The sequence below is a fragment of the Theileria annulata genome, chromosome 4, assembly GCF_000003225.4.
Source record: "Theileria annulata chromosome 4, complete sequence, *** SEQUENCING IN PROGRESS ***".
Lineage (NCBI taxonomy): Eukaryota > Apicomplexa > Aconoidasida > Piroplasmida > Theileriidae > Theileria > Theileria annulata.
The window spans coordinates 1,195,434-1,220,468 of NC_011098.1; the positions used below are offsets into that span (position 1 = coordinate 1,195,434).

Here is a 25,035-nt window from a genome sequence, read left to right on the forward strand (position 1 = left end):
ATTACTAATTATGTAAATGTGTTGAGTTAATATATGATAAAAGTTAAATCTTAAAAGAAATACATAAATGAAGTTTTATTTGTAAAAATAAAATTTATAAAACTTAAAATATTAAAATAAAATTTTAAATTTATTTTTTTTCGAAGAATTAAATAAAAAAGAAAATTTGAAAAAATTATAAAAATATTTTATCACCTCATCAAACTATACCTGATTGGTTAGTATATTGTGAGGGATTTTCATTATTATTTACTATTTTACTTATACATTTTATATATGTCATTTTTATAAATGGAAGATCGTCACTTGACTTTATCTCAAGATTATAAAGTTGCAAGTGAGGTGTATCGCCATGTCGATCCATTGAATTTTTACGAGAATTTTTTAAACGAAGGAATTCGACCAGATGGCAGGAAATTATGTTCTTATCGCAAAACGTCTGTTAAAGATTTGATAAATTCAACATTTTCCAGTGACGATTTCTCATCTAACACAAGATCTTTTAAACACGAGTTAAACTCTAACAAACAATTTTTAAGAGAATTGAAAAAGGTGTTGATTTCGTCCATCTACTTAACTTGTGGAAATTCACATTACAATTGTAAATTAATGGGAGATTTGATGATACTTGAGGATCTCCCAGCTATATTCCAAAACACTGACGTATTCTCTGTAAGTGTTCTTTTACCGAAACACGTAGTAAACGAAGTTTATGACATAAACGGACCCTGTATTAACATTACACATTTGGTGTCAGATCTCATTGAAAAGGTACTTAACTCCTCGGAAATCGTTCCAAGAGATCAATTTTGCTATGACATTTTAACCTCATCGCTATTTGAATCACAACAAGATGACCCGATTTTAAAATACTTGAATAAAAATAAACTTAGGTGGAAGTTGAGTATGGAAATCGCATGCGATGAATATGATGGAAACCTCTTGGATATGTGTTTTCTAGCATGTTCATATTGTCTTCTGTATTCCAAGTTCCCGTTCATATTACTCTATCCTGAATCTAATCAGTTTTATCCTTCAATACTCAACAAAGCCAAATTAGAACATGTATTATCTCAGGTATTTAAATAATCAACTAATTTCATTTTCACATGTTATTTACCGCTTTATAGGATAGGGAGATATTATGTATGAACAATAGTTTTCTAAAGTGTCAATTTGGCTCTCAATTTTCACTCGATCGGCTTGAAAAATTCCTCTTAAACGATGATAACAAGAGAATATCCATTAATTATGTACCATATACTGTAACTTTTTGTAAGTGCTTAAACTATTATCTATTGGACCCAACAAGAGAGGATGAACAAATAGGCGTTAACTTTTCAATATACTCATTAAAGAAGTTTGATTCAGAAGAGGTTCATCTACAACCCTTGAACCTGATGGGACTCACAGGTGTGGTAGATGATGATCTAAATAAAATGTACGACATCGCACGGGTTATTGTAAAATCGTTCCAATAGTAATATACACACCAAGTATACTCTAGTATAATACACTTTATATTACATGTTATATTACATCAAATTAAATATTGGAAGTGAGTTTATAACTTTGTGGTACTTTGACTTATCCAATTTAGATACAAGTTCATCAAAAGTACACCAAGCAAAGTCCTCAACACCCTCAGTAGCCACAGCTTCAATTGCACTAGACGGGATGTGTCTAGCTCTATAATAAAAAATCTATAAATAATTTTAAAATTTTATAAATTAACCTTTTCTCCTATCACGTCTTGTTTTGGTGAAAATCTTGAGGTAGATTGAGCTTTAAATGGTAACTGTTGATACGTGAAAGGTGAGTATCCCAGAAAGTATGGTCTGTAAGTATCACAAATTTGTTCATCACATAGACGGAAAAGGGTCTAAATTACAAATTAGTGAATTAGTTGTGGAAAAATATTGAAAATTATCACCTCTCTGATAGAATCACCATAATAAAGGTCAGTAACTGGTAGGGACCACGGTGAGTTCTTGTATTTTATTAAAAAAAATAGCCAATTTTTTGGGAATCTTCTTAAATTATGTAAATCATCGTCTGAATAGACCCTGGAAACCTTTTCAGACTAACACATTGCATGAGGTGGGTTTGAACTTACTGAATCTTTGTCCAAGACTCTTCTGGATCTTCTAGGCAACAACTTTAAATCTAATTCTGAGCTTAATAGCGATTCCAAATCATCTTCTTCAGTAATTTCTTTATTTGAGTCTGGTGTATCAGTAACTGTTGACTTTGTTACCGATTCTTTTGATCTCTCGAGCTTGTGTGTTATTTTACGTTCAATTGTTGAAAGGGATGGAATCCTGAGAGAGTTTTTGGTTTTAAAAGCCCATAGTTCTGAGAATTCTCTAAACAATTTGTCAACTTCATTCTCTGTGTATTCGAGCGGCTGCCTTTCCAAACACAGCGATACTTTTAAATGCCAACCAGAGTGTTCACTAAGCAATTTTGTGCTGAAATTTCTATTTCTATTTACAAAAATGTTTATTTTATACAATTTAAATAATGTTTGAGAAAACATTATTTATTGAAGAACAATGATTCCAATGTGTAGATGGGGAAATGCATAAAAATATAAATTAATATTAATTATTAATTATTAATTACTAAATTATTAAAATAGTTATACAAGTTTCTCAACAAGTTCCTCTCCTAGTTTCCAAAGTTTTTCTTCACGTTCGTAATCATCGGCATACTTAGATACAAAACCGAGCCTTCTATCACAATAATATGCTCCTGGTACAAGATCCCTAGCATTTGTTGCACACAAGTGCCTAAACACATTGATTAATTGTATTTAACTCACAGTGTTGTTGCTGCTCCATCAACGGGCCTCTTTAGAGTTAGAAGGTTAATATACTTTGGTACGAAATAACGGTGTGCCCTTTGTACTTGCAAAACCAATTTTGTTCGTACTACTCCTGGAGCCAAACTCACTGTTAAAGCCTTACTGTTTTCAGCCTTTAACCTAAATAATATTGAGGGTGAATATAGTACCTTCTCTGTAATGCGTGTGTTAACCATATTGCAAATAGCTTAGACCTTCCATAGTATGAATTGAATGTACTATGATTGAGTGATGTTGTGGAATTAGTAGCAAAAATTTGGTCTGTATATGGATTATACTTGAAGTGAGCAACGCTTGATACGTTTATCACTCTCCCTTCAGACTTTTTTATAAGATCTAGTAATAGTTTCGTTAAATAAAAATGACCAAGAAAATTGGCTGAAAATTGCGATTCAAGCTTAAATAAAGTAGTTTTAAGCCCAGATACATAAACTCCTGCGTTATTAATAAGGAAATCCAGTCTATCAAACATATTTAAAAATGAAGAGGCTGCATTTTTGACCGATGTTAAGTTGTCAAGATCCATTTCAATAAAGTATAAATTATTTCTAAACATTTGTTAAATTATCAAAGTTACTCGTCAAATGATTTGGTTGACTTCATTCTCTCAATTGCGTTAGTTGCTCTAGTTTTGTCTCGTCCAAATATCACTACTTTACAATTCCATTTAAGTAACTGGAATACTGTCTCAAGTCCTATCCCACTGTATCCACCTAACAATAATATATTTAGTTATTCAATACCTGTAACAATGGCAACCTTCCCTTTCAAATTTGTGTTTGATAATACATGATCTGGCAATCGGGAACCAGCTGCTACATAATGATTGATGAAGAGCAGCACCATTGATGTTAGCGTTGAGTATTGAAATAAACAACATGATAACACCAGACTCTTTGATTTATTATTTAATTCAAATAACGTTACCAATAGACTATTTTTTGCCAGCACATATAAATCAAACCTTGATAAGTATAACTTTACGACCAAATAAAATACGTAAAGGTATAATAATAAACTAGACTGAACAGCTGGCTCAAATAAAAGAGCTAATCTTCTAGGAAGAACGGGGTTTAAAGTTACATTCTTTCTACGTGATTCTGTTTTCATATCTTAATGATTCCACAAGTTCATAAAACTAAATATATATCCATATAGTACCAAGAATTTATAAATTTGATTAAAACTAATTTAAATAACTAATATTATATGAATGTGTTATAAAAGATACAAAAATTGAGTGGTGTTAAGGTGTGCTACAATACAAATTTAAAAACAACAAAAAAGTTAAGTTTTTATAACAGTTTTAAATTTTAAAAACAAATTTTATATTCTTCTCATTTAATTATTCTTGACCATTTCCTCTGCTAAATTCCATAGCTTCTCCTCATTTTCCTCGTCATGAGCTGTTCTTCTGACGAGGCCGACATTTAACTCACAGTAATATGCTCCAGGAATCAACATATTTGATGGAGCTATACACAGATACCTAGAAACAATTATTATACACTAAACTCACAGGGTGGTTGCAGCTCCGCAAGCTGGGCTTTTGGTTAAGTAAGGTAAAAACCTCTTAGGAATATAACATAAATGGTCCTTTACTGATTTAATCTTCATTTTTGTCCAGACTTTCCCTGGGTGTACAGTCAAACACAACACATTACTATTTACAGCCTTTAGTCTAAATAATTTTATATGGGAGAATATAGTACCTTCTTTGTAATGCGTGTGTAAACCAAATTATAAACAACTTAGACCTTGCGTAGTAGTTGTTTCTATTATCAAGTTGAAGTGATGTTGTAGATTTCGTCTCAAAAAGTTTATCATTTTTTGGGTCATACATATAATGCTCAATGCTGGAAAGACTTATTACCCTTCCTTCAGTTTTTTTTAGCAAATCAAGTAGAAGATTAGTTAAATAAAAGTGACCAAGAAAGTTTGTAGAAAATTTTGATTCTAAGCCATTCTTGTTTTTCAAAGGACCGGTCGACACTCCTGCGTTATTAATAAGGAAATCCAGTCTATCAAACATATTTAAAAATGAAGAGGCTGCATTTTTGACCGATGTTAAGTTGTCAAGATCCATTTCAATAAAGTATAAGTTATTTCTAAACATTTGTGAAAATATTAAAAATACTCGTCAAATGATTTGGTTGACTTCATTCTCTCAATTGCGTTAGTTGCTCTAGTTTTGTCACGTCCAAATATCACTACTTTACAATTCCATTTAAGTAACTGGAATACTGTCTCAAGTCCTATCCCACTGTATCCACCTAACAATAATATATTTAGCTATTCTATACCTGTAACAATAGCGACCTTCCCTTTCAAATTTGTAGATTTTAGTACCTTCCTAGAAAGTGTAGCTCCTCGCGATAAATAATAATTTAAGAACATAAACAACAATAACAAAAACACCGTGGCTTGTGCAAAATATGTCAATAGAACGACTCGTCTTCCCTTCTTTTCTAGCTCCATAAAAAACACTATAAACGATCTTGTTGCTACTCTATAAATGCTAAAACGGCACTTCAAGAATTCAATTGCAAAATAAAATACCCAGCTGTAGATGAATAATGTACATCTTAAGAATGGATCCATAAGAAATGCGAACTCATATATAGCTTCAGGATTAGTGGTCGGTTTTTTCTCAGGTTTACTCAATTCATTGTTGCTTGCAGGGTCTTTGACTTGATTACCTGTAGATGAATTTGGAGAAGATGTATTTGTCGGCATTTTAACAATTTGTATAAAATAATAACACAAGCAATTGAGAGGTTAAATGGCTAAAATTACAATACACATGTTAAATATATATATTTATTAATTTAGAAGAATTCATATTAATTTAAATAAAAATCTATTTTATTTGTTCTTCACTTAAGATCAATTACATGGATTATGGTGTGTATAATAGTAATAATTTTACCTTTATCAATCATAAACTACTATAATATATTATTATAATTTTATTTTTATTTTATAACACAAAATTAATCTATAAATACATTAATTTACGGGATTTTGACAACTTTGATGAGGTCTGATGACCCTGCTACATTCTCCCTTGCTCCGTGAACAACTACGATCAAATCGTCCTTGCGTAGCATATCTCTCAGTTTTGCATGGTTGATTGCGTGTTCTACGTTCCTGTCGGTGTCTTCCAGGCTGTCAACAAGCACTGAAATTACTGCTCTGCTGATGCTCAGCGACTTTACGACGTGTATGTCCTCAGATAGTGATAGTATCAAACATCTCGGCCTGTATTTTGAGACTAGACGGCTTGCTCTTCCTGTTTGTGTGAATACAAGTATCATTTTCGCCTCAATGTCTATTGATAGGAACACTGCTGACCTTGCAATTGATTCCTGAACTGTGAACTGAGAGGAGTTGAGGAGCAGACTTTCAGCCATCAAATCTCTTGTTGAGAGGCAATTTTCTGCTTCAAAGCACAGCTTGGCCATTATTTTAACGCATTCTACTGGGAACCTTCCTCCTGCTGTTTCACCTGATAACATCACACAATCTGATCCGTCCAACACTGCGTTAATGACATCTGCTGACTCTGCTCTTGTTGGTCTTGGATTATTTACCATCGATTCCAACATTTGTGTTGCTGTTATTATCGGCTTTCCACACATATTTGCCCTAAATAATTTATTATAATATAGCTAATATTTTATTTGGGATGTTGATAGTTTATTTAAAATATACCTTTTGATCATCATTTTTTGTGCCAGACAAACTTTTTCAATTGGCATTTCCATACCCAAGTCACCTCGAGCAACCATGATTCCATCTGAAGCTTCGAGAATTTCATCGTAGTTTGCTAGGCCTTCAATGTTTTCGATTTTCGGGATGATTTTAATGTGTTTGCCCTTTTCGCCAAGCAACTCCCTAACGTACTTTACCTCTTCGGCTGTCTGTGTGAATGAGAGTGCGATGAAATCCATCTGGTTTGGGATTCCAAAGTTGAGGATGTAGTCCTTATCACTCTCGGTCAGCACTGGTAATTCAACCTTCACTCCTGGCAGGTTCATGTTCTTGTACTCTCCTATCTTAGCGTTGTTCAGAACCTTAACCTCAATGTAATCGTCAAACACTGCCAATACCTCGCATGAAAGTGATCCGTCTGCAATTAGGATGATGTTTCCTACCTTTACGGACTGAGGCAATTTCTTGTATGAACAGGAAATGATAGTCTCATCGCCCTCAATTGTGTAGTCGGTTGTGATTTTCAAGGTACTTCCTTCTTCGAGTGTGATTGGGGTGTGATTTTTAAGAAATCCAGTTCTGATTTCAGGTCCTTTGGTATCGAGCATAAGTCCAATATTTGCTTCTGGTACAGATTTGAGTGCTTCCTTTACCAAATTGAGTGTTTTGGTATGGGTTTCATGGTTCCCGTGTGAGAAGTTAAATCGACAAATATTCATTCCTAAATTATAATTGTATTTGGCTTGATCTTACCTGATTTAACCATTTGGATTATTGTTTCTACGTTTCCACAAGCTGGTCCCATTGTGCAAACAATGTGTGTTCTTTTATCTCTTATATCGCTATAAGAGATTTCTCTCATTACTTTTTGTAATGAAATGTTAGAATGTTGGTGTATGGAATCACCTGCTGAGGTTGAGATCATCCTTTTGAAAGACATTTTCGTTATCTCAAGGCTACAATACTTAACAAATTATATTATATTATTTATTTTATTATTATATATTTTATTAACTGCATTAAATTAACAATGATCTAAAAACAATGATATAAATTGTATCTCAATTTGAGTCCAGCACCATTACTATGATTTATGAGGTAATTATATTACATTTATATTGGCTAAATCTCCTCATAATCCTTTTAAATCGCCCATATTCCATCTTTTAATGAATGAAATTATTGAATTCACTTGTGATCCTCTCTTAATTCTCTATTGATTCATATTGTTGCGTCTCTTTTTACTACATTTATTTTTTTGTTTACGATTTCACATGAATTTACATTTTCCTTCCTTATTAAATTTTCATTATTGTTCTAGATCTTCATTTTATAATCTTTATTCCTAGAATGCCTTCTCTTAATTTTCTAATCTTATAATTCTTCTTCCGTCTCCTCATCATAATCACCTTCATCAGATTCATACATTTCTTCTGTTTCATCTCCACTATCTTCATCAAATTCATCATCACTTTCATCTGATTCGATTTGATTATTGTACAGCCCTTGTTTTTCAAAGCCTTCATCTATACATTTCCATTCATTCCTGAAATTCAATATTCATTTTTTACTCACGTTTTGAGATCCAGTGCCCAGCAATCGCTCTCTGTAATTTCCATGTCTTTAACCTCAACTATTCCACCAAATATATATAATGTGTCGTTATATATTACTGCGTTCGAATTCATTCTTGGCGTTGGGAATGATTTAGATAATGATAGTTTTGATATGCCTAAATTATTTATTAAAAGATTATTAAATCAAGAAATAAATTATTTATGTAACAAACCTAAGTTATCGTCTTTATTTTCTCGCTCAAATCCAATTTCAGTTGGATTGTATTTCCTAAATCAATTATTAAACTATTGACTACCTCTGGTTCAAATTTAATTTGAAACATTTATTTGAAAACGTAGACTTTACATGTAATCCCTTATACTCATCGTTAACTCCGCCAAACAAAACAGCGTATTCAGAACTTGTAGCAAAAGATAAACCTAATTTTAACAGATGTGTTTGTTAAAATACCTGTGGAAAATTCAGGCTCACATCCTTTCACTTTTGACCAAACTAGAACATTTCCACTATTTGACAAGAGCAAGTTCATATCAATCAGCCATGAATCCTATTAATGAATAGTTCATTTGTGAATACCTTGTAACTTGAGCCAACTACGTCATTAGATGAGTCCTTTTTACTGAACCCTCCGTGCATCATCAGATGTTTACCTACGTTATTATATGTGTTTAATTAAGTACCATCATTGAGTGCTAATAATACGCAACCTGCTCTAGGTTCTGGCAGTGATGATGTAAAAAGATGCTGGTTAACTTGGTGCCAACAATTGTTTTCCAAATCAAAATAATATAGATCGTTGTAGTAAGTTGATTCATTTCCGTTATCGTGGAATCCGCCAAATAAAACCCAGTAATTTTTCCATAAAACCTAAATTTATTACTGCTTAACTAAAGTGTTAATACCATTCTGTGACCACTCCTAGAACTTGGTATTTGGCCCGTCACATCAAGCTTAGTCCACCTAAGTGTTGATAAGCACAGATAGTGAATGTCATTGAAGTGATGAAACTCATCGAGTGTGTTGAATTCTCCTCCAAATATGTAAATGCGATTTCTAAATCACTTTATAATTGTGAACTAACTTGTAGAAAGTTGCCTGGTGCGAACACCTTGGCAGTGGAACTGCTGGAGTATCCAAAACCTTCCATTTGTTTGTTGATAGATTATACAAGAATGTATCGTTATACAAGATTACATTGGAACCATCGAAAAACTCTCCTCCAAACATAACACAGAGCCCTCTATGAAATATTATTAATCTGAATATTTGTTTGAATTACTCTTCTATTAGAGTCAGTGTTGAGTGTGCTCTAGGTGAAGGTCGTTTCGCATCAAGATCCACCCATCTTCCATGACTTAAATCAGCGCTTCTTTTAACAATCTGTTCACTTAAACTTTTTATAACATTAGAGATTTTACACTCCTTGCTAATTGTTTTCTTAGTCTTCTTTCCTGAAGCTTGTTTGGAATCTTCCCCAAAACTAGATTTTAGAGAATTCTTTACCATTATTTATTCTATATTAATTTAAAAATATGTATTCTAAATGTGTAATTACATAAATCACATCACCATAAAACATATATATTATATAGTGATATTTGAAAAAATATTATGTATTGTTTTGTTCTTGAGGGGATAAAAGTACTTCCAACTTAGTCATTTTATAGTAATTTAAGTAATATGAAATGTTCTTGTGGTTTAAATCCTCTATTGAGAAGTCTACGTTTCCTGATTTTAGAAAAGTTGTCACTACACTTTCATTTCTTGTTCGGATTGCGGTCATTACAGGTGTTTCTCCATATGAATACTCTTTTATATTTATGCTGGCTCCATGCTCAAGTAAAATGTTTACTACTTGGGGCTTGTTTTCCATTACTGCTAGGTGGAGTGGTGTCCTTCCAAACACATCTTGTGCGTCAATTATCGCTGAGTTCTCTAACAAAACGTTTATCACATCAATGTTCGACTCTTCACATGCTGCGTGGAGTGCGGTTGTTCCGTAAGAATCAAATGTATTCACGTTCGCTCCTTTTTTAAGTAACATTTCAACTGCTTGTACCTTGTTGAGTTTTGATAACGCTATTAATGGCTTCGACCATATTTCGTGTTCTCTCTCCACCAGATCTGGGAATCTTGTAATTAGCATTTCTATGGTTTCACAATCATTTTTAACAATTGCACAAGCCAAAACTTGCACTAGAACCCATCTCTTGTCACTTGATTTCCCTGCCCCGTATTCTATAAATGTTTCTAGTATTTTTGAGTCTTGCTGGTATCCCAATAATGTAGGAGTTGACCTATGTCTGTACTTCCAGTTCGGATCTGCTCCGTATTGCAATAGTAGTTCTATAATTTCACGGTTATAGTGTTCGCATGCCACATATAGTGGAGATTTGTAGTTCATTATGCTTGGGCACTTGTAGTTTATTTCGAAATTTTCCTCCAAAAGCATTTTAACCACTTCTACGTTTGAGTTTGTGATTGCCACTATGAGTGGTATGTTATTTATGTTATCGTAGGGTATTGGAGGCAGTCTGAACTTGAGTAACTTCTCCACGAAATTATTTAGTGACAACTCACAGGCTATTAGGAGCGGTGACTTGTTCATGCTATCCCACACATTCAGTCTCGCTCCTCTCTTTATCAACAATAAAAACAATTCCATGTTCTGTTGCTGTATTACTAGGATTATTGGGAGTGTCCAAATGCCTAAGTTATTGTTAGATCTATCTGTTACTGTGATTGGGCAGTTTACCAAGAGTTCGCTTCCTCTATTCCTCAAAAGGTATAGGCAGTTGTTATTCTTCATGTTTGGTTGGTTGCTCAAGTTAAGCAGTTGGTGTTGTAGTTTCTTTGTTAATTTTGAGAACATGTTATAGTTGTTAGTCTTGAGTGCGTTTGCAAATGCTGTAAAATAAATCCCGAACCCCAACTTATCCAGAAGCTTTCTACTCCCTAGTGATCCGTATACTTCAAACTCAACAGCGCTTTCACCGAACTTTTGTTCATTCATCTTATCTTGCTGAAGTAGACTTGTTAGATCTACGTAGGACCCTTTATAATTAAGGTGATTGGTCTGCTGTTCATGAATAATTGTCGAATCACTTTCTTCTCTAGGAATCTGTGGTCTTATAAAATCTGCTATTGTTTGTATTGGTTCTAGCAGTATGTTTGAGAATGCGCACCTGAACTTGCTGAATTTGGGCCAGTTTGTTGACGACAGATGACTCACAAATGGGTTCCCTGTAAACTGTTCGTTTCTACAGCATGTCAAGCTAAGTCTTTCCAGGTTCGGCAGCTTTGTTTTCAGCATCACCTCCAGACTCTTATCTGTGATCTGGTTACAGAAATCAAATATCAACTCCTTTATATTTTTACAGTATTGTCTCATCTCTATACTCGTATTTATCATATTACTTTTGAGTAAATACACTGTTGCGATATCCTTTAGTAGTATACATCCCGTGAAATCAAACCTTATTTTACAGTTTTCTGACAAGTCCATTACATGATGTATTAGTGGAAGGATTTTATTAAATAATGACTTGGAGTCAAACCCTCCAAATCCTCTGAATGACAATGTTGAGTGTGAACGAAGCTTATACTTGTAGTAATATAGTGTTTTGCACGTCTGTCTTAGCATCAGTATCGAGTACACATCTAGAAATGGTTCCACTCTCTTCACTATATACTTCCACACGTCGTTACTATCTGATAATATTCTCAGGTTTAGGAAACTAACATTCCTATTAAAATGTTTGTCACAGTTTTTCTTTTCAGACTCCATTTGGTATGCTATGTTTAAATCATAAAATGATGTTGAATTCAGGTTCGGTTTCCCCTTCGTCAGTTTTACATCGTAAAAATATGGCGAGTTTATTGTAGATCTACTTAAACTAATCTCTCTATCGAGGCTTGAGTATCCACTTGAAAATGAGGTGCAGTCTTTTGAATTCGCACCGTTCAATAACATCTTTGAAACACTGCCACTAGTTGATTCTAATTTATAGTTATAATTTTCTCCTCCTCCATATTCTTTCGATGTTATTTGATCTAACATTTGTGGTTTAATGTTTCTAAGATTATCTAACGAGTGGGATTTGTGCAGGTTAACTTGGGTTTTCATGAAATTTACACCATTTTTAATATTTTTTTCATCTAAATACTTCATTTTATCTACATTTTTAACATCATTTTGATACATTTTTATCGTTTCTTCTTCATCACGATGTTCAACCACATTATCATCTGTATTAGATTCATGGATATCGAGCCTGTTTGTAGCTCCAGTATCTCTTATTTCACCATCATCGTTAGAAGAATTATCGTTATGACTTGAAAAATCGTTAGAATTATTCTTTTTTCTGGGCATGGCTATATTATTATTAAAAAAAGGTGTCCTCAAGTATGAAAAATGCGATTAAATTATTACTATTATATACTGAATTAAAATTCGACATTGTTTTGAAAAATAAAATACATGTTCTATTTAAAATTATTATTATGGAATGATCTTTTAATTTATTATTTAAAGAATAATGTTTTTGGATATGTTATTATAACATGAAGGGCTTCAAATAAAACAATTATTTGATTAAAATATTAAATGAAATAACCCGTCATTTAAAATGTATGAATAATTATTTAGTTTGATTTTAAGCCTCACCATAATACCACAACCACTCATTCATGTAATAATTTTTTCCTTTATTCTTGTACATTATTTATATTATTTTTAATTTTATTTATTTATATAAATTTGTTCTTTATTATTTTTTAAATTATTTGAATAATTATAATTATTACAGTTTTTTGAAATATGTGTGATTATTAATCTTCTTCTATTTAATTTTCTTGTTTATACTTGTTATTTTTTATTTTTCTGATATGTCACTTTACTTTTTAAAAGATTTGTTAAAAAGAACTAATCCTCTCCTTCGTTCCCTCATTCCTTATCATACTTCCTCAATTATTTTATCGGATTCTATTTGCATTTCAAATTTAACACAAAATCCTTTAAATTACATAAATTTTAAATATAACAATAAAATTAATCGCAATTATTTAACTGCTTCTTCATTGAACTATCCCAATCGCTCCTTCTCAACGGTCACTAAGGCCGTGGTTCCTGAAACCTACTCTGATGAGGAGATAGAAACAGTTGAAAGCATAAAATTACTCATAGATAAACGGATCAGACCTGTGATTCAACAGGACGGAGGCGACGTGTTCTTCGTCTCATACGACCCTTCAACAGGTTTGTAATGCATATTCTAATGTATTAAATAAATAGCAAAGCATATTATTTACAGGGTATGTGTATGTAAGGCTCAGCGGAGCCTGCGTTGGATGCATACAGAGCGATATTACTCTAAAGCATATGATACAGGGGATGCTGTGTCATTATCTCGAGGAGATCACTGCAGTTTACAACGTGGATGAAGATAACAATGTAATCAAACCAGATTCTGAGAATGATTAATATACTAATTTTAATTATATAGTATTCTAATATTATATTTAAATATAATGGTAGATAATATAAATATTGTAATATGTAAGTGAGAATGAACTTACAAATAATGAAAGAGGTGCGTAGTTCTTTTTCTTACGGCTCGGGATGTTTGTAACTTGGTTTTTCTTGAGGTTGAAAACAACTTTCTTCTTCCTAAAAGTTGGATTAAAACATTAAAAACTCACTTCCTTTTAACTTTCCGGTCACTGGTGGTTCGTTCCCGGAGAGATGATTTTACAGGTTTCACGTACTTTATGTTATCCAAAGCCTGTTTCAAGTTAATGTTGAAGTTGGAGCGTTTCTTCCTGCTCAAGTTATAAATCTTGTTGAGGTTATTAGTCTTAAACTTGTGAAGCAACTTCAGCCTCCTAAGCCTGATCAGAGAGTAGTAGAAAAGCTGATTCTTGACTCGAGTGTCGTCAAGTTTCTGGAGAAACCTCCTGCTTTCATCATCCGTCACCTTTAGCTTGAGAAGATAACTCTTGGTGCTGTTGAGTATGTGGATATTCCGAAGCCTACTCTTACTCATACGTCTGGTACTAATGTTGGCTAAATTCAAATAGTCCTCAGCCCTAAACATATACTCGTTCCCAAGTGACTCCTTTTTAGTGTTATTCAAATCCACAGAATCTTCTTTAAAAAATATCGTCCCATTTAACTGTTCGTTTCCACTAAATGATTCGTTGGATTCACAATTCATGGTAGCGATTGTAAATATGGAGTAGAGAAGCTGTTCCAGGTGGAGCTTTTCAGCAGGAGTCAAACTCTGACTCAAATTACTTTGGTACAGCTTTAGAGTGTTTCTGATAAATTTCTTGTTGATTCCCTTAACTACATCAATTTCCTTCCCTGGCGAGGTCTCGCCTGAAGTATTTAGTATCGACTCCAACAGGTGCACTATTAGGTTCACGCTTGTTATTTTCGAGAGCTTTTCGAGCTCCTTGAATATATAATCGTAGATCGTCTTTAACAACAGACTGTCTTTACTGGTTACAAACATCAAAATAAACGGTTTTAAAATGTATAAAAGTTTAACGCTGTCTATGTTGTTACACAGGTTCATGTGAACCGCGTTGATTTTACTTTTAGAGTCATCTTCATTAAAATTAACGTTATCGTCTGAGTCTGTTGGAGGCTCCTTTGTTTCTTCTCCAGAACCCTTTAATTGCTCATAGTTATACAATAACTCGGTAGTGAAGACTTGAATGACATGGACGAGGAGGCCCAACGTGTCCCTGCCAAATATGTTCTTATTAAGAAATATTTCACTTAGTTTATTCAGGACCAGAAGGTCCCAGTTTAATTCATGCATGTAGTACAATATTTCTGACACGTAAATTCTTGTAAACAACAATACTTTATCCACTCTGTTTTTATCCAACAACAGCCACTCTCTACTCACGGTCTCCATCAAACACTTTAAATACCTCAATCGGATGTCCACTTCATTATGGTCGAACAAAAGCGGCTCTTCAACTCCATTCAAATTTGAAGAATTTAATCTGATACTTTTGTATAGTTGTATTATATCCAATGACAGTATGCGTGTCTGTATCGGATCGTCTGACATCCAGAGGCAATAGTACAAACCCTTGCAAATTTTGCTCAAGGACAAGTCATCCAAGTTTGGGTTTTTCTTAAACAATTCGCGGACTGATCGAATTGCTCTTTTTCTCAGGTTACTATCTGTGTTCGCCAGGTTATGGCAAATGGATCTGATGATATCATCCATCATTGAAAAGCCTCAGTTTAGGCATAGATAAAACATCACATCAGTAATTAAAATTTGGCTTGTGTAAAAATTAAGATGCAATTTAACGTTTTAAGGAAACAAATTTGGTTTTATTCAAAGATTCTATAATTTTACGAAATTGTGCGATAGATCTAGTGATGCGATTGTGAAAAATACTTGGCATAAAATTAGAGAATGTGAAGAAACTAAAAAATCGTAAAGTTTTAAAATTTTAAATATTCAATCAACGATTGTATCTGGGATTTATTTAGTGATAGAATTTAAAGAATAAAAATAAAAATACAAAGCTTCCTAACTAAACAAATTATGAATTAGATAATAATCCGTATGATGAATCAAAATTTGACTCACTAGATTAATAAAGTATAATTAGTCACTTTATGTGTATTTGATTTAGGGGGTACATGATATGATTGAATCATTAATTAAATTCTGTAAAATAAATTTATTCATATAATGACAACTATTTTGATTTTAATTCCTTACATTTGTTCCTCTCACTCAATTCCCTGTCGGCTTTTAGGTGACAATCTTCTTATTTTTGAGAAATGCCGTCAGTAAGGAGAATAAAGTCTGTGAAGTGGGAAGAAGACGACCTTGACGACTACTATTCAGATGATTTTTCAGACTCAGATGATGAAAATTACGAAAATTTGAAAATAACCAACAAAACTAAAACTTTACCCAAGAAGAATCTAGTTCAGAAAAGGGAATCTAAACCAAGTCTTCAAGAAAATAAACAAACTTCAAATAAAACTAATACTGTAAACTCCTCTAAGTTAAATACACCAAAGAATAATTATAAAGATGGTGAAGATTCAACACCGAATAGGTACCCATTGAACGTTGTAGTTTTAGGTGCAGTTGACGCAGGAAAGTCTACTTTGTTGGGACACTTTTTGACACTAACGAACTGCGTAGATAAGAAGTTAAAGAATGTAAAGCATTTGTCGTGGATTTTGGACCAAGGTGATGATGAGCGTGATAAGGGAATAACAATAGATCCAACTAAATGCCAGTTTAATTTAGATCTTAAAAGCATAAAACACAACAATAATCACAATGAACACCAGATTAACACAGAAAATCCAGTCTACGATCATATAAAGGTTAATGTCATTGACACTCCAGGACACCACGACCTAATCCAGAACCTGGTAATGGGAGCAGTATTTGCTAACAGCGCAATCATAATTGTGGACTCTAACGACGTGCTCAAGTCTGACTTTTTTGGGGTTTATTTTAGCGAGCACATGCTCCTTCTGTACCTTCTGGGAATTAGGTACATAATTATATGCGTGAACAAAATTGACAGATTTGAATACTCAGAGACCATGTACAACAAAGTCGTCGAAATCATACGTAAACTGGTTGTAGTTTATGAAAAATCAGTCAAACTGATTTTTCTACCAGTTTCAGGCCTTCGTGGAGATAACCTGATAGATAAATCCAACAATTTAAGCTGGTATAAGGGTCCATCACTTATAGAATCATTACAAGTTTGTTATATTTGTATATATATATAGAAATTATGCGGTGATATTGATGGTTTAGGTCATATCGTTGGACTTGATAAAGAGACCAGTGGTTGTTTATGATAAGATCATATGTCACATTTTCGACCTATGGGAGTCAGGGAAAACAGTTAGTTGTTCATGTTTCGTCGAGGGCAATAAGATGAAGGTTCCAGCTGATATGAACACACTACCTAATTCAGTTCAAGTTAAATGTGTGTCACTGGAGTATCAGATTCTGAATCTAGTCTCTCCTACGTCAGTGTCAAATAACATCAATTCCACTAACTCTAGCACATGTTATGTAAATGATTTCGTCGACTGCCTTGAAATGAAAGGCACTGAAATCAGTAATTTAATGTTCTCGAAGATAATGATCGATCCACACACATACTCAAGTAAAACAACACAACTTATAATAATTTTCAGAAATTAAAAATAACACGAGTAGCATAGCCATACACAACGCATTCATAGGACTAATATATTTAAATGGAATGAGTAAAGTAAAGTTGACAATAGGTCAAAACGTGGAACTATTTGTGGGATACTCGAAACAATCTGCATTCATTAGGGCAATTCAGGTAATTGACAATTTCAATACTTTGGGGTCAAAGAAAATTTACTCTCTTTCTCCAGGCCAGTTTGCATTTTTGGAATTCGCATCACACTCGCCAATTTTAGTAGAACCGATCGCAAGAACCTCTAAATTCATACAGAACATGATTGCCCAATTCACAACGAAACCCGTAAACATCAGCGAAGATGAAGTGGAACATGTGGGAATCCTGAGCAGACTACTAGTAAGAAGCTCAGGAAGTTTCGTTGCAGGCGGGGTCGTAGTAAATCAATAAATTTAAAATAATTTAATAAGATACATATAAATAAATATTGAATTGTGTATATAATGATTGTGTGTTTTTGGTTTCAAAGGACGGGTGAGATTTTAGTAAAATTTAAAAATAAATATAAAAACAATATAGAGAAATAAATAGTAAAATAACTACACATTATAAATTAAAGAATAATTTTAGGTAATAAATAAATATACAAGAGTAGAGGAAAGGAATAAGATAAAGATAAATAGGGGCAATTCAAAATGTGTAAAAAAAGAAAAATAAAAAATGGAAACCTAAAATGAACTAAGTAAAATTTTATAATACACACCGTAATGAAAATGAAAAAAGCAAAAATGTGCAAATACGTTATAAAAAACATAGGGAATAAAGTGGGAGAAGAAGAACATAAAGTGCATAAGGCAAAAGAGGGACCAAAAGTAAACTTCGATAACGAAAATTAATCCAATTCAAAGACATTTAGACCCCATCCGTGCCTCTACAGAATCGATTCCCCACTGTGACACCCGAATGATTGAATACACTATTATTTTAACCGGGAACACTTGTATAATGATTTTAAATGGTTTATTATACATACCTCAACCTTTCTAGCTCATTTGACCAATCACAAAAGCTTGGAAGGCTCTGGAATAATATGCTACCTAAAGTTATTATTTTATTATTTCTAAACTCACACATATATTGAAAAATTGATGGTTCCCATATTTATTTTAATTCCAGATCAGAGTATTTCCAGTTTATTATTTATATTCTGGCGAACAGAAATAAGTAAATCAAACATCTGACCTAAAACAACAATTCGCAATTTAAATGTAGTTTTGTCGATTTTAATTGTATAGTAAATTCAAAAACAATTTTAATCTTGCTCCTCAGATTCTCGGAAACTCCACACATTCATTTTATGATCTACAAATTAATATTTCTCATCTCCACAATTTCCAAAAACACCGATTTAATATTTTTCATGCAGTCTTTCCATTTACAACAATTCGTAAATGGCTCCGAAAAGAGGATGGTGTAAATATTGCCTAGATGATTACCGCCAAGGCGATATCATTGTTAGATGTAAGTTCCATGCACTATAGATTAATCTTTTCCCATAACTATAAGCATAGATTTACGAATTTTTTAGGCTCAAGCTGCCCGCGCACATTCCACCGAGAGTGTCTGGACCACGAATTTCTGACAAATTCAACTGCAACGGGATATTACCAGAACAACCACGATAACCCGATTGATCTGTCAGATTTCACATGTGACTCGTGTCAGCAGTACGCACAGGAAATCGAAATTGTAAACGACGAAAGGTGTAAAATATGTAAGGAGAGAAACAGAGATGAGTCGGATATACTCCTCCTATGTGATGGCTGTCCCAACAGTTATCACATGTCGTGCCTAGATTTGCACGTAGAACCCGACTCGGAAAAGTGGTATTGCCCAATGTGCAAACCAGAATCATTTGAAGGAGTTAACATTAGAGCCCATAGAAGAAACCCTTTGTTAGACACAAGCGAACACGTTAACTCATCTATCTGTTACGTATGCCAAAGACACGGAAAACTTTTGGGCTGTGATTTCTGCTCAAACTCATTCCACTATGATTGTTTACCAGAATTTGATATAGGTACTTTTTTTAATGATATGACTATTTATATGAATTGTAATTTAATACAAAGTATGTTTTTATTAATTTGGTTGTAGATACTATTGCGGATGTGTGGGAATGTCCTTGTTGTCGTGGAGAGGACCCGTTCATTAATCAGATGCATAAGAGATGGACGATCTCACAAATCGAAAAGAATAGTAAAACCAGACGCAAATCTATACTTACATGGAAAGGGGTTATAACCAGATACAGAAATCGGTTCATTCTAGCGCACCGTGAAGAGTTGGCACCCTTTGTTACCACTAAAATTATCGATCAACTCATTCGAACATTCATTTCCAATAAAAGTATTTACCACAAAATTATTTAAATAATTATTAACATTAGTTATGACTAAATACCTAATAAATAATAAATAATAAATAATAATTGTTTATAGATAAGAATAAGAAGGAAAAGATTAAGGATGTGGAGAGTCAGTTGGATCAATTACAAGAAGAACAGCTTATTGAGTCGAATAAGTTTGTTATCAAGGCAAGAAAGAGCTGTTATTACCCAAGTGGACGGAGAAGAGATAGCCGTCCAATGAGGAATGGAGTAGCACTTAAACCACACCAAGAAGATGGAGTTGATTGGCTTCTCAAATCATTTCTAACTGGAGGAGCAATTTTAGCTGATGAAATGGGTACTAAATTACTAGCAACGCTAATAACTTATTAAATTCTACAACACATTTAATAATATAATGTGTAGGATTGGGTAAAACGATACAGACGTTGTGCTTTTTAAGTTACTTGAAGATGATGAATATTGAAGGACCACACTTGATAGTCGTGCCTTTGAGTACGGTAGGAAACTGGCTTCGAGAGATTCATAGGTTCACACCGCATCTGACAGTAGTTAAGATATGTGGATCAAAAACCGAAAGACTTCATGCAATGTCTGATCGCCTGGCATATAACGGACTATATGACCTGTTTGTAACGACTTACGAAACAGTAAAGTGCGAAGAAGCGTTCTTTGTAGAAACAGTACCCAGATGGCAGTGCCTAATCCTGGATGAAGCACACAGAATTAAAAACCAATCTGGAGCATTAAGACACTCAATGGATCGCATAGTCTCAAACATGAGATTACTACTAACAGGTAAAATTCATCAAATTAATAAATTCTTAGGAACACCGTTGCAAAATAATGCACAAGAATTGTTCACATTAATTAATTTCATGTTCCCAGAATTATTCAGAGATTCCCAGATTATGGAACAGGTATATTCAAATTAAAATTATTGGAAATAACTATCAAAAATTAAATTAATTTATAAAATACTGTTTAGGCATTTAATGTAAAAAAGAGAGTTAGAAATGAAGATGAGATGAATTTTACAGTGCAGGAGTTGGAGTCGATAAAGACACTGTTGTCAAAGATCATGCTTAGAAGACTGAAGGAACAGGCGATCAGTTTACCGAAGAAAATATTCCATGACGTGTGGCTGCCATTGAGTGAAGAAACACTCAAGTGGTACAGAACACTGATGAACATAAGGACGCTGATGAGAGAGAATTTGTCAATAAAAAAGTTGTTGGGAATTGTAATTAAGATGAGGATAATCTGTGGTCACCCGAGAGGTATAGTAAGTAGACCACAACAAAGAGAAAAGCTTCTGGAGTTTTTCAAACAGGATATGGAAGTACAGAAACAAATCGAGTCAGAAGCGAATGAACTCAACGACCTTAAAGGATTTACACACATCCAAGCATCAGCAAAACTAACGTTTCTCGACAAACTGCTTAACCAACTCCACTACGAAAACTGCATAATGATACCCAATTATCTCAAAATGTACAATCAACATCTGAAGTCACTAGACCAGACACTGTACCGACAATTTATCAACACAAACCCAGAATCTTTAATCACTTCAACAGATAACCAGTTTCTGCAACCATTAAAGAATCCAGCAGACATGACCAGTTTGTTGAAGATAGAATGTGAAAAGCTGGAACAGAATAAGTTAGGTGAACCGGTTAATAAGTTTCTGAGTGTTCAAAATGGGCCTGTGAAGATAGATTTTAGTGATTTGAACCAATTTAACCTCAAAGCCCAACTAAACTTTAAGCCCCAAAACAATTTAAAATTAAACCTTATAGAATCATTAAAGACGGAATCGGAATCAAGTTCATTCAAAAGAGAACTTGAAAATGAAGATCAGAGTGAGAATAGTCTCAAGGATGGTAAAGTAGATAAAGTTAGCAAAAAGAAGAAGAAGAAAATATCAAAGGATTTGTTTCTGAGTACAGTAGAGAACCAGTATGTAAGAGTGCCCCAGAACACAAGTGAAAATAAGTTGTACCTGAGTGATTGTTTGCACGAGGTTAATTTAACACAAAATTGCCCCTACGTATCAATGAGGATATATGAAAAGGCATTAGAGCAGGAAGCAAAGTATAAAAAGAGTAAGGAGAAAAGGTTGTATAAGTTCGAAAGCACAAATCTAATTGAAGCGGCAGAAGATTCAACAGAGTCGCTGTCAAACTACATTAATGACCCGAACCGTAAAACAACCAGAGTTATAGAATCTGATGATGAAAATGGAGATTTGTTTTCAAGTGATGATAACACACTTGTAAATGGTGATAAATCAGGGTTAAATGTTGAAAAGAATGCAAGAGGTGCTTCAGAGGATAGTAAGGTATATATGCACAAAGTATTAATATTTACGCAATTTCAATTGGTATTGGATGAATTGGAAACATACTGTATAAATAGAGGTTGGAAGTATATGAGGTTGGATGGTAGTACAAATAAGTTGATAAGAGAGTTGGATATTCGTGAATTTAATAGCTCGAATAGTAACTATTTTGTGTATTTGATAAGCACAAGAGCAGGAGGGTTGGGGATTAACCTTACAGCAGCAAACCACGTGGTATTGTATGATGAGGATTGGAACCCGTTTATAGACCTTCAAGCGATAGATAGAGCACATAGAATAGGACAGAAGAGGAATGTACATATATGGAAATTAATTTCCGAGTGGACAGTGGAGGAAAGAATGGCGTTGATTCGTGAGAAGAAATTACAACTTGATAAGCTAATATTACATAATAAGACTACAAAGCCAGAAACTGATGGATGTGATACTGATTTCACTAAGAATAACGTGACGAATGGAGAAAGTGGTAAGATCTTGGATGAAGAAGACGTCATCATAAGTTTATCCCATGCAGCAATGTTAAAGATGATGATGCACGGGAATAAGGCGCTGAAGTGTCTTGAGGCAGAGCAGATAACGGATTTGAAGTTAAATGAGATCATAGATAGGAAGAGAAGAGCGCCTCCTGAGCATCTGGATGACACAAACGATATCGATGATGTGATTATAGGGTCGAGTAACCAGGTGCAGGGTGAAGACAGAGTCATTATCCAGCTTGTAAAGGAGGAAGATGAAATTGACATTACTCAAGAAGATCCTTCAAGCCAGCCTAAAAAGAAACTAACAGGTTTACTAGTAAATGATTTAATAAATGAAGAGGATACAACAGATGGTTACGTTTCAGGAGTTGGAGGAGTTACAGAAGCGTATGGAGGTGAAGTAAATGGAGTTGCAGATGATTATGGAGGTGAGGGAACTAATGGAGATACCGAAGGTTCTGTAGAAAACCATGATAATGCCACAGCGAGTAGTGAGTATGGAGCTGTTGCTGATAATGAAGTGAATGTGGAATCATCAGAAACATCACAACCACAGGAAGAACCAAGTCTAAAGAAAAGAGGAAGGAAAAGAAAAATGGTAATGGAATTGGAACAAGCAGGATTATTGTGGAGAAGTGTAAGAGAAAAGAAGAAACCAAGTATGATATATACGCCAATGGAATGGCAAAAGAAGGGTGAAGGAAGAGTACTAAAACACGAAACTAAGTGTTTTTGTTGTTCAAAGCCTAAGAACTTTAAGACGACATACAAGGACAAGGAAGGGAATGATGTAGAAGTTGATTACGGAGAGTTGATAAAGTGTTTCAGGTGCCCAAAGAGTTATCACAAGTTCTGTGAGCGAGTATCTAACATTAAGAAAACATGGAGTTGCAGATGGCACGAGTGTTGTCTCTGTTTCCGAAAAAGTTCACAGTGTGGAAACCTACTGATCCATTGTTCAAGTTGTCCAACCTCCTTTTGCTATGACTGTTTCCCTCCAGATTACACTCGCCACTATGTCAGCGAGGAGTATTATTATAACCTTAACCAGCGAGGACTGGTGGCAAACTCTACGAACTGGATCTTTTTCCTCTGCTCAAAGTGCAAGATCGAGTCTGAGCGCAAGCGCAGGAGTATTTCTGGTGAGGAAAGAGACAAGCATAAGAAGGAACAAAAGGAGCTCCGTTCTGAGCTTTTAAGTACAATTAAGAGTAAGACAGATACGCTTAACTCCCGTGAAAACAGGCGTCTGCAATCGATAATTAACCGTGAAGATAAGAAACGTATCGAGGCCATGAAAATGCAGGAAAGTGAACTTGAAGAAAGACATCGACAATTGTACCAAAGCCTATTCCCCATCAATCTCATCGCCGAGATTAAAAATCGCATCAACTCTGATATTCTGAACGATTCCACACCAGATAAGAGCAATTCGGATAAATTTGACAACTCATACAAGGCCGATAATGCAGATAGAGTTCCCGGTTCAGATCGAGCTGCCGGTTCTAAAATGGATGCGGATGAGGTTGAAAATGTTGAAAAGCGTGATAAATCTGATCGATATGATGAAGATTGGGGAGTAGGTATGAGAAGCAAAAAACGTGGCCTAAACTTTTCAAATGTTAGACTACCGAGTAGACTACTTCAGTTTTGTGATAATTGCAGAATCCCACTCCACAACATTTACAAGTACCCAGAACCTTGTCCATTCCCAAAAGAATATGTTAAACTCGATCTTGAAATTAATGTCAAAAAGCCAAAATCTGAAGAAACGCCTAATCATACACTAGACACAAATACTACCGCCGCAACCACCACCAATACAACAAATACTACTTCTAGTAATAGTACCGCTCCAAATTCTACAAATGCTACCCCTATGGCTACAAATAATGAAACGACAGAATCCTCAGATAAGCAGAAGAAGATCATTAAAAAGTGCTATTGCAGTTTATGTTATGAGAAGAATGGGAAAAGAAGTGTACATTTTAGAAGACATTGTGATTTATTAACTCCAGAAGATAAGGAAGAGTATAAATTGAGGCATGAAAGAGTTGAGAAGGCGATGGAGCTGTTAAATAAACTCATACCAACCACAGCAAACTCAATTGACTACACTCAATTCAATAACATTAAACTCAAGTCACTGTATAATCATATGCTCGATCAGTGTGACTCACTGTATCTCAAGGCTCTGATCAACGTAGGATTGCTACCAAGTGATACTGATGGTCCAACTGCATTGAGACACGCACCAAACCCAATCGCTAATCCATTAGACTCTACAAACACACCTAATAAGCCATCTGATGGCCCTGCAGTGAATGATGTTTCCGAGCTCACCAAAAACTACATCCGATCATTCAACAACATTTATAAAGTGCAAAACAACCTCGTGCTACCCACACTTTACAAAAACAACACTGACAATACTTAA

The 25,035-nt window shown here is 34.1% G+C and overlaps 11 protein-coding genes across 11 annotated transcripts, besides 4 other annotated features; 4 read left to right on the forward strand and 7 right to left on the reverse strand.

The window, feature by feature from the left end:
- Positions 1-291: 291 nt before the first annotated feature.
- TA10935 (uncharacterized protein) lies at positions 292-1,481 on the forward strand (the record flags this gene model as incomplete). The annotated part of the gene is made up of 2 exons (XM_948154.1): positions 292-1,077; positions 1,131-1,481. 2 exons carry the CDS (start codon positions 292-294, stop codon positions 1,479-1,481), a joined length of 1,137 nt encoding a protein of 378 aa, XP_953247.1.
- A 54-nt stretch (positions 1,482-1,535) lies between these two features.
- On the reverse strand, positions 1,536-2,539 carry TA10930 (uncharacterized protein; the record flags this gene model as incomplete). The annotated part of the gene is made up of 4 exons (XM_948155.1): positions 1,536-1,703; positions 1,736-1,882; positions 1,934-2,066; positions 2,091-2,539. The coding sequence occupies 4 exons, from the start codon at positions 2,537-2,539 to the stop codon at positions 1,536-1,538; spliced, it is 897 nt and encodes a 298-aa protein (XP_953248.1).
- Positions 2,540-2,641: 102 nt separating this feature from the next.
- Positions 2,642-3,976, reverse strand: TA10925 (short-chain dehydrogenase/reductase (SDR family member), putative; the record flags this gene model as incomplete). Its single annotated transcript, XM_948156.1, has 5 exons — positions 2,642-2,792; positions 2,825-2,986; positions 3,016-3,414; positions 3,444-3,579; positions 3,610-3,976. 5 exons carry the CDS (start codon positions 3,974-3,976, stop codon positions 2,642-2,644), a joined length of 1,215 nt encoding a protein of 404 aa, XP_953249.1.
- Positions 3,848-3,916: a sequence feature (1 probable transmembrane helix predicted for TA10925 by TMHMM2.0 at aa 21-43).
- Positions 3,878-3,976: a sequence feature (Signal anchor predicted for TA10925 by SignalP 2.0 HMM (Signal peptide probability 0.002, signal anchor probability 0.978) with cleavage site probability 0.000 between residues 33 and 34).
- A 231-nt stretch (positions 3,977-4,207) lies between these two features.
- On the reverse strand, positions 4,208-5,602 carry TA10920 (short-chain dehydrogenase/reductase (SDR family member), putative; the record flags this gene model as incomplete). The annotated part of the gene is made up of 5 exons (XM_948157.1): positions 4,208-4,355; positions 4,386-4,547; positions 4,579-4,974; positions 5,004-5,139; positions 5,170-5,602. The coding sequence occupies 5 exons, from the start codon at positions 5,600-5,602 to the stop codon at positions 4,208-4,210; spliced, it is 1,275 nt and encodes a 424-aa protein (XP_953250.1).
- Positions 5,249-5,317: a sequence feature (2 probable transmembrane helices predicted for TA10920 by TMHMM2.0 at aa 53-75 and 96-118).
- Positions 5,378-5,446: a sequence feature (2 probable transmembrane helices predicted for TA10920 by TMHMM2.0 at aa 53-75 and 96-118).
- Positions 5,603-5,880: 278 nt separating the features above from the next.
- On the reverse strand, positions 5,881-7,520 carry TA10915 (pyruvate kinase, putative; the record flags this gene model as incomplete). Its single annotated transcript, XM_948158.1, has 3 exons — positions 5,881-6,514; positions 6,581-7,301; positions 7,334-7,520. 3 exons carry the CDS (start codon positions 7,518-7,520, stop codon positions 5,881-5,883), a joined length of 1,542 nt encoding a protein of 513 aa, XP_953251.1.
- A 434-nt stretch (positions 7,521-7,954) lies between these two features.
- Positions 7,955-9,664, reverse strand: TA10910 (uncharacterized protein; the record flags this gene model as incomplete). The annotated part of the gene is made up of 10 exons (XM_948159.1): positions 7,955-8,126; positions 8,156-8,312; positions 8,370-8,425; positions 8,454-8,577; positions 8,609-8,705; positions 8,735-8,808; positions 8,839-9,025; positions 9,061-9,211; positions 9,240-9,398; positions 9,438-9,664. The coding sequence occupies 10 exons, from the start codon at positions 9,662-9,664 to the stop codon at positions 7,955-7,957; spliced, it is 1,404 nt and encodes a 467-aa protein (XP_953252.1).
- A 103-nt stretch (positions 9,665-9,767) lies between these two features.
- Positions 9,768-12,530, reverse strand: TA10905 (uncharacterized protein; the record flags this gene model as incomplete). Its single annotated transcript, XM_948160.1, has 1 exon — positions 9,768-12,530. One exon carries the CDS (start codon positions 12,528-12,530, stop codon positions 9,768-9,770), a length of 2,763 nt encoding a protein of 920 aa, XP_953253.1.
- A 515-nt stretch (positions 12,531-13,045) lies between these two features.
- Positions 13,046-13,640, forward strand: TA10900 (uncharacterized protein; the record flags this gene model as incomplete). The annotated part of the gene is made up of 2 exons (XM_948161.1): positions 13,046-13,415; positions 13,471-13,640. 2 exons carry the CDS (start codon positions 13,046-13,048, stop codon positions 13,638-13,640), a joined length of 540 nt encoding a protein of 179 aa, XP_953254.1.
- A 38-nt stretch (positions 13,641-13,678) lies between these two features.
- Positions 13,679-15,408, reverse strand: TA10895 (uncharacterized protein; the record flags this gene model as incomplete). Its single annotated transcript, XM_948162.1, has 2 exons — positions 13,679-13,826; positions 13,859-15,408. 2 exons carry the CDS (start codon positions 15,406-15,408, stop codon positions 13,679-13,681), a joined length of 1,698 nt encoding a protein of 565 aa, XP_953255.1.
- A 566-nt stretch (positions 15,409-15,974) lies between these two features.
- Positions 15,975-17,794, forward strand: TA10890 (translation elongation factor 1-alpha, putative; the record flags this gene model as incomplete). The annotated part of the gene is made up of 3 exons (XM_948163.1): positions 15,975-16,925; positions 16,981-17,338; positions 17,370-17,794. The coding sequence occupies 3 exons, from the start codon at positions 15,975-15,977 to the stop codon at positions 17,792-17,794; spliced, it is 1,734 nt and encodes a 577-aa protein (XP_953256.1).
- A 1,001-nt stretch (positions 17,795-18,795) lies between these two features.
- TA10885 (SWI/SNF-related chromatin remodelling factor (ISWI homologue), putative) lies at positions 18,796-25,035 on the forward strand (the record flags this gene model as incomplete). The annotated part of the gene is made up of 6 exons (XM_948164.1): positions 18,796-18,865; positions 18,933-19,475; positions 19,502-19,753; positions 19,846-20,091; positions 20,160-20,674; positions 20,743-25,035. 6 exons carry the CDS (start codon positions 18,796-18,798, stop codon positions 25,033-25,035), a joined length of 5,919 nt encoding a protein of 1,972 aa, XP_953257.1.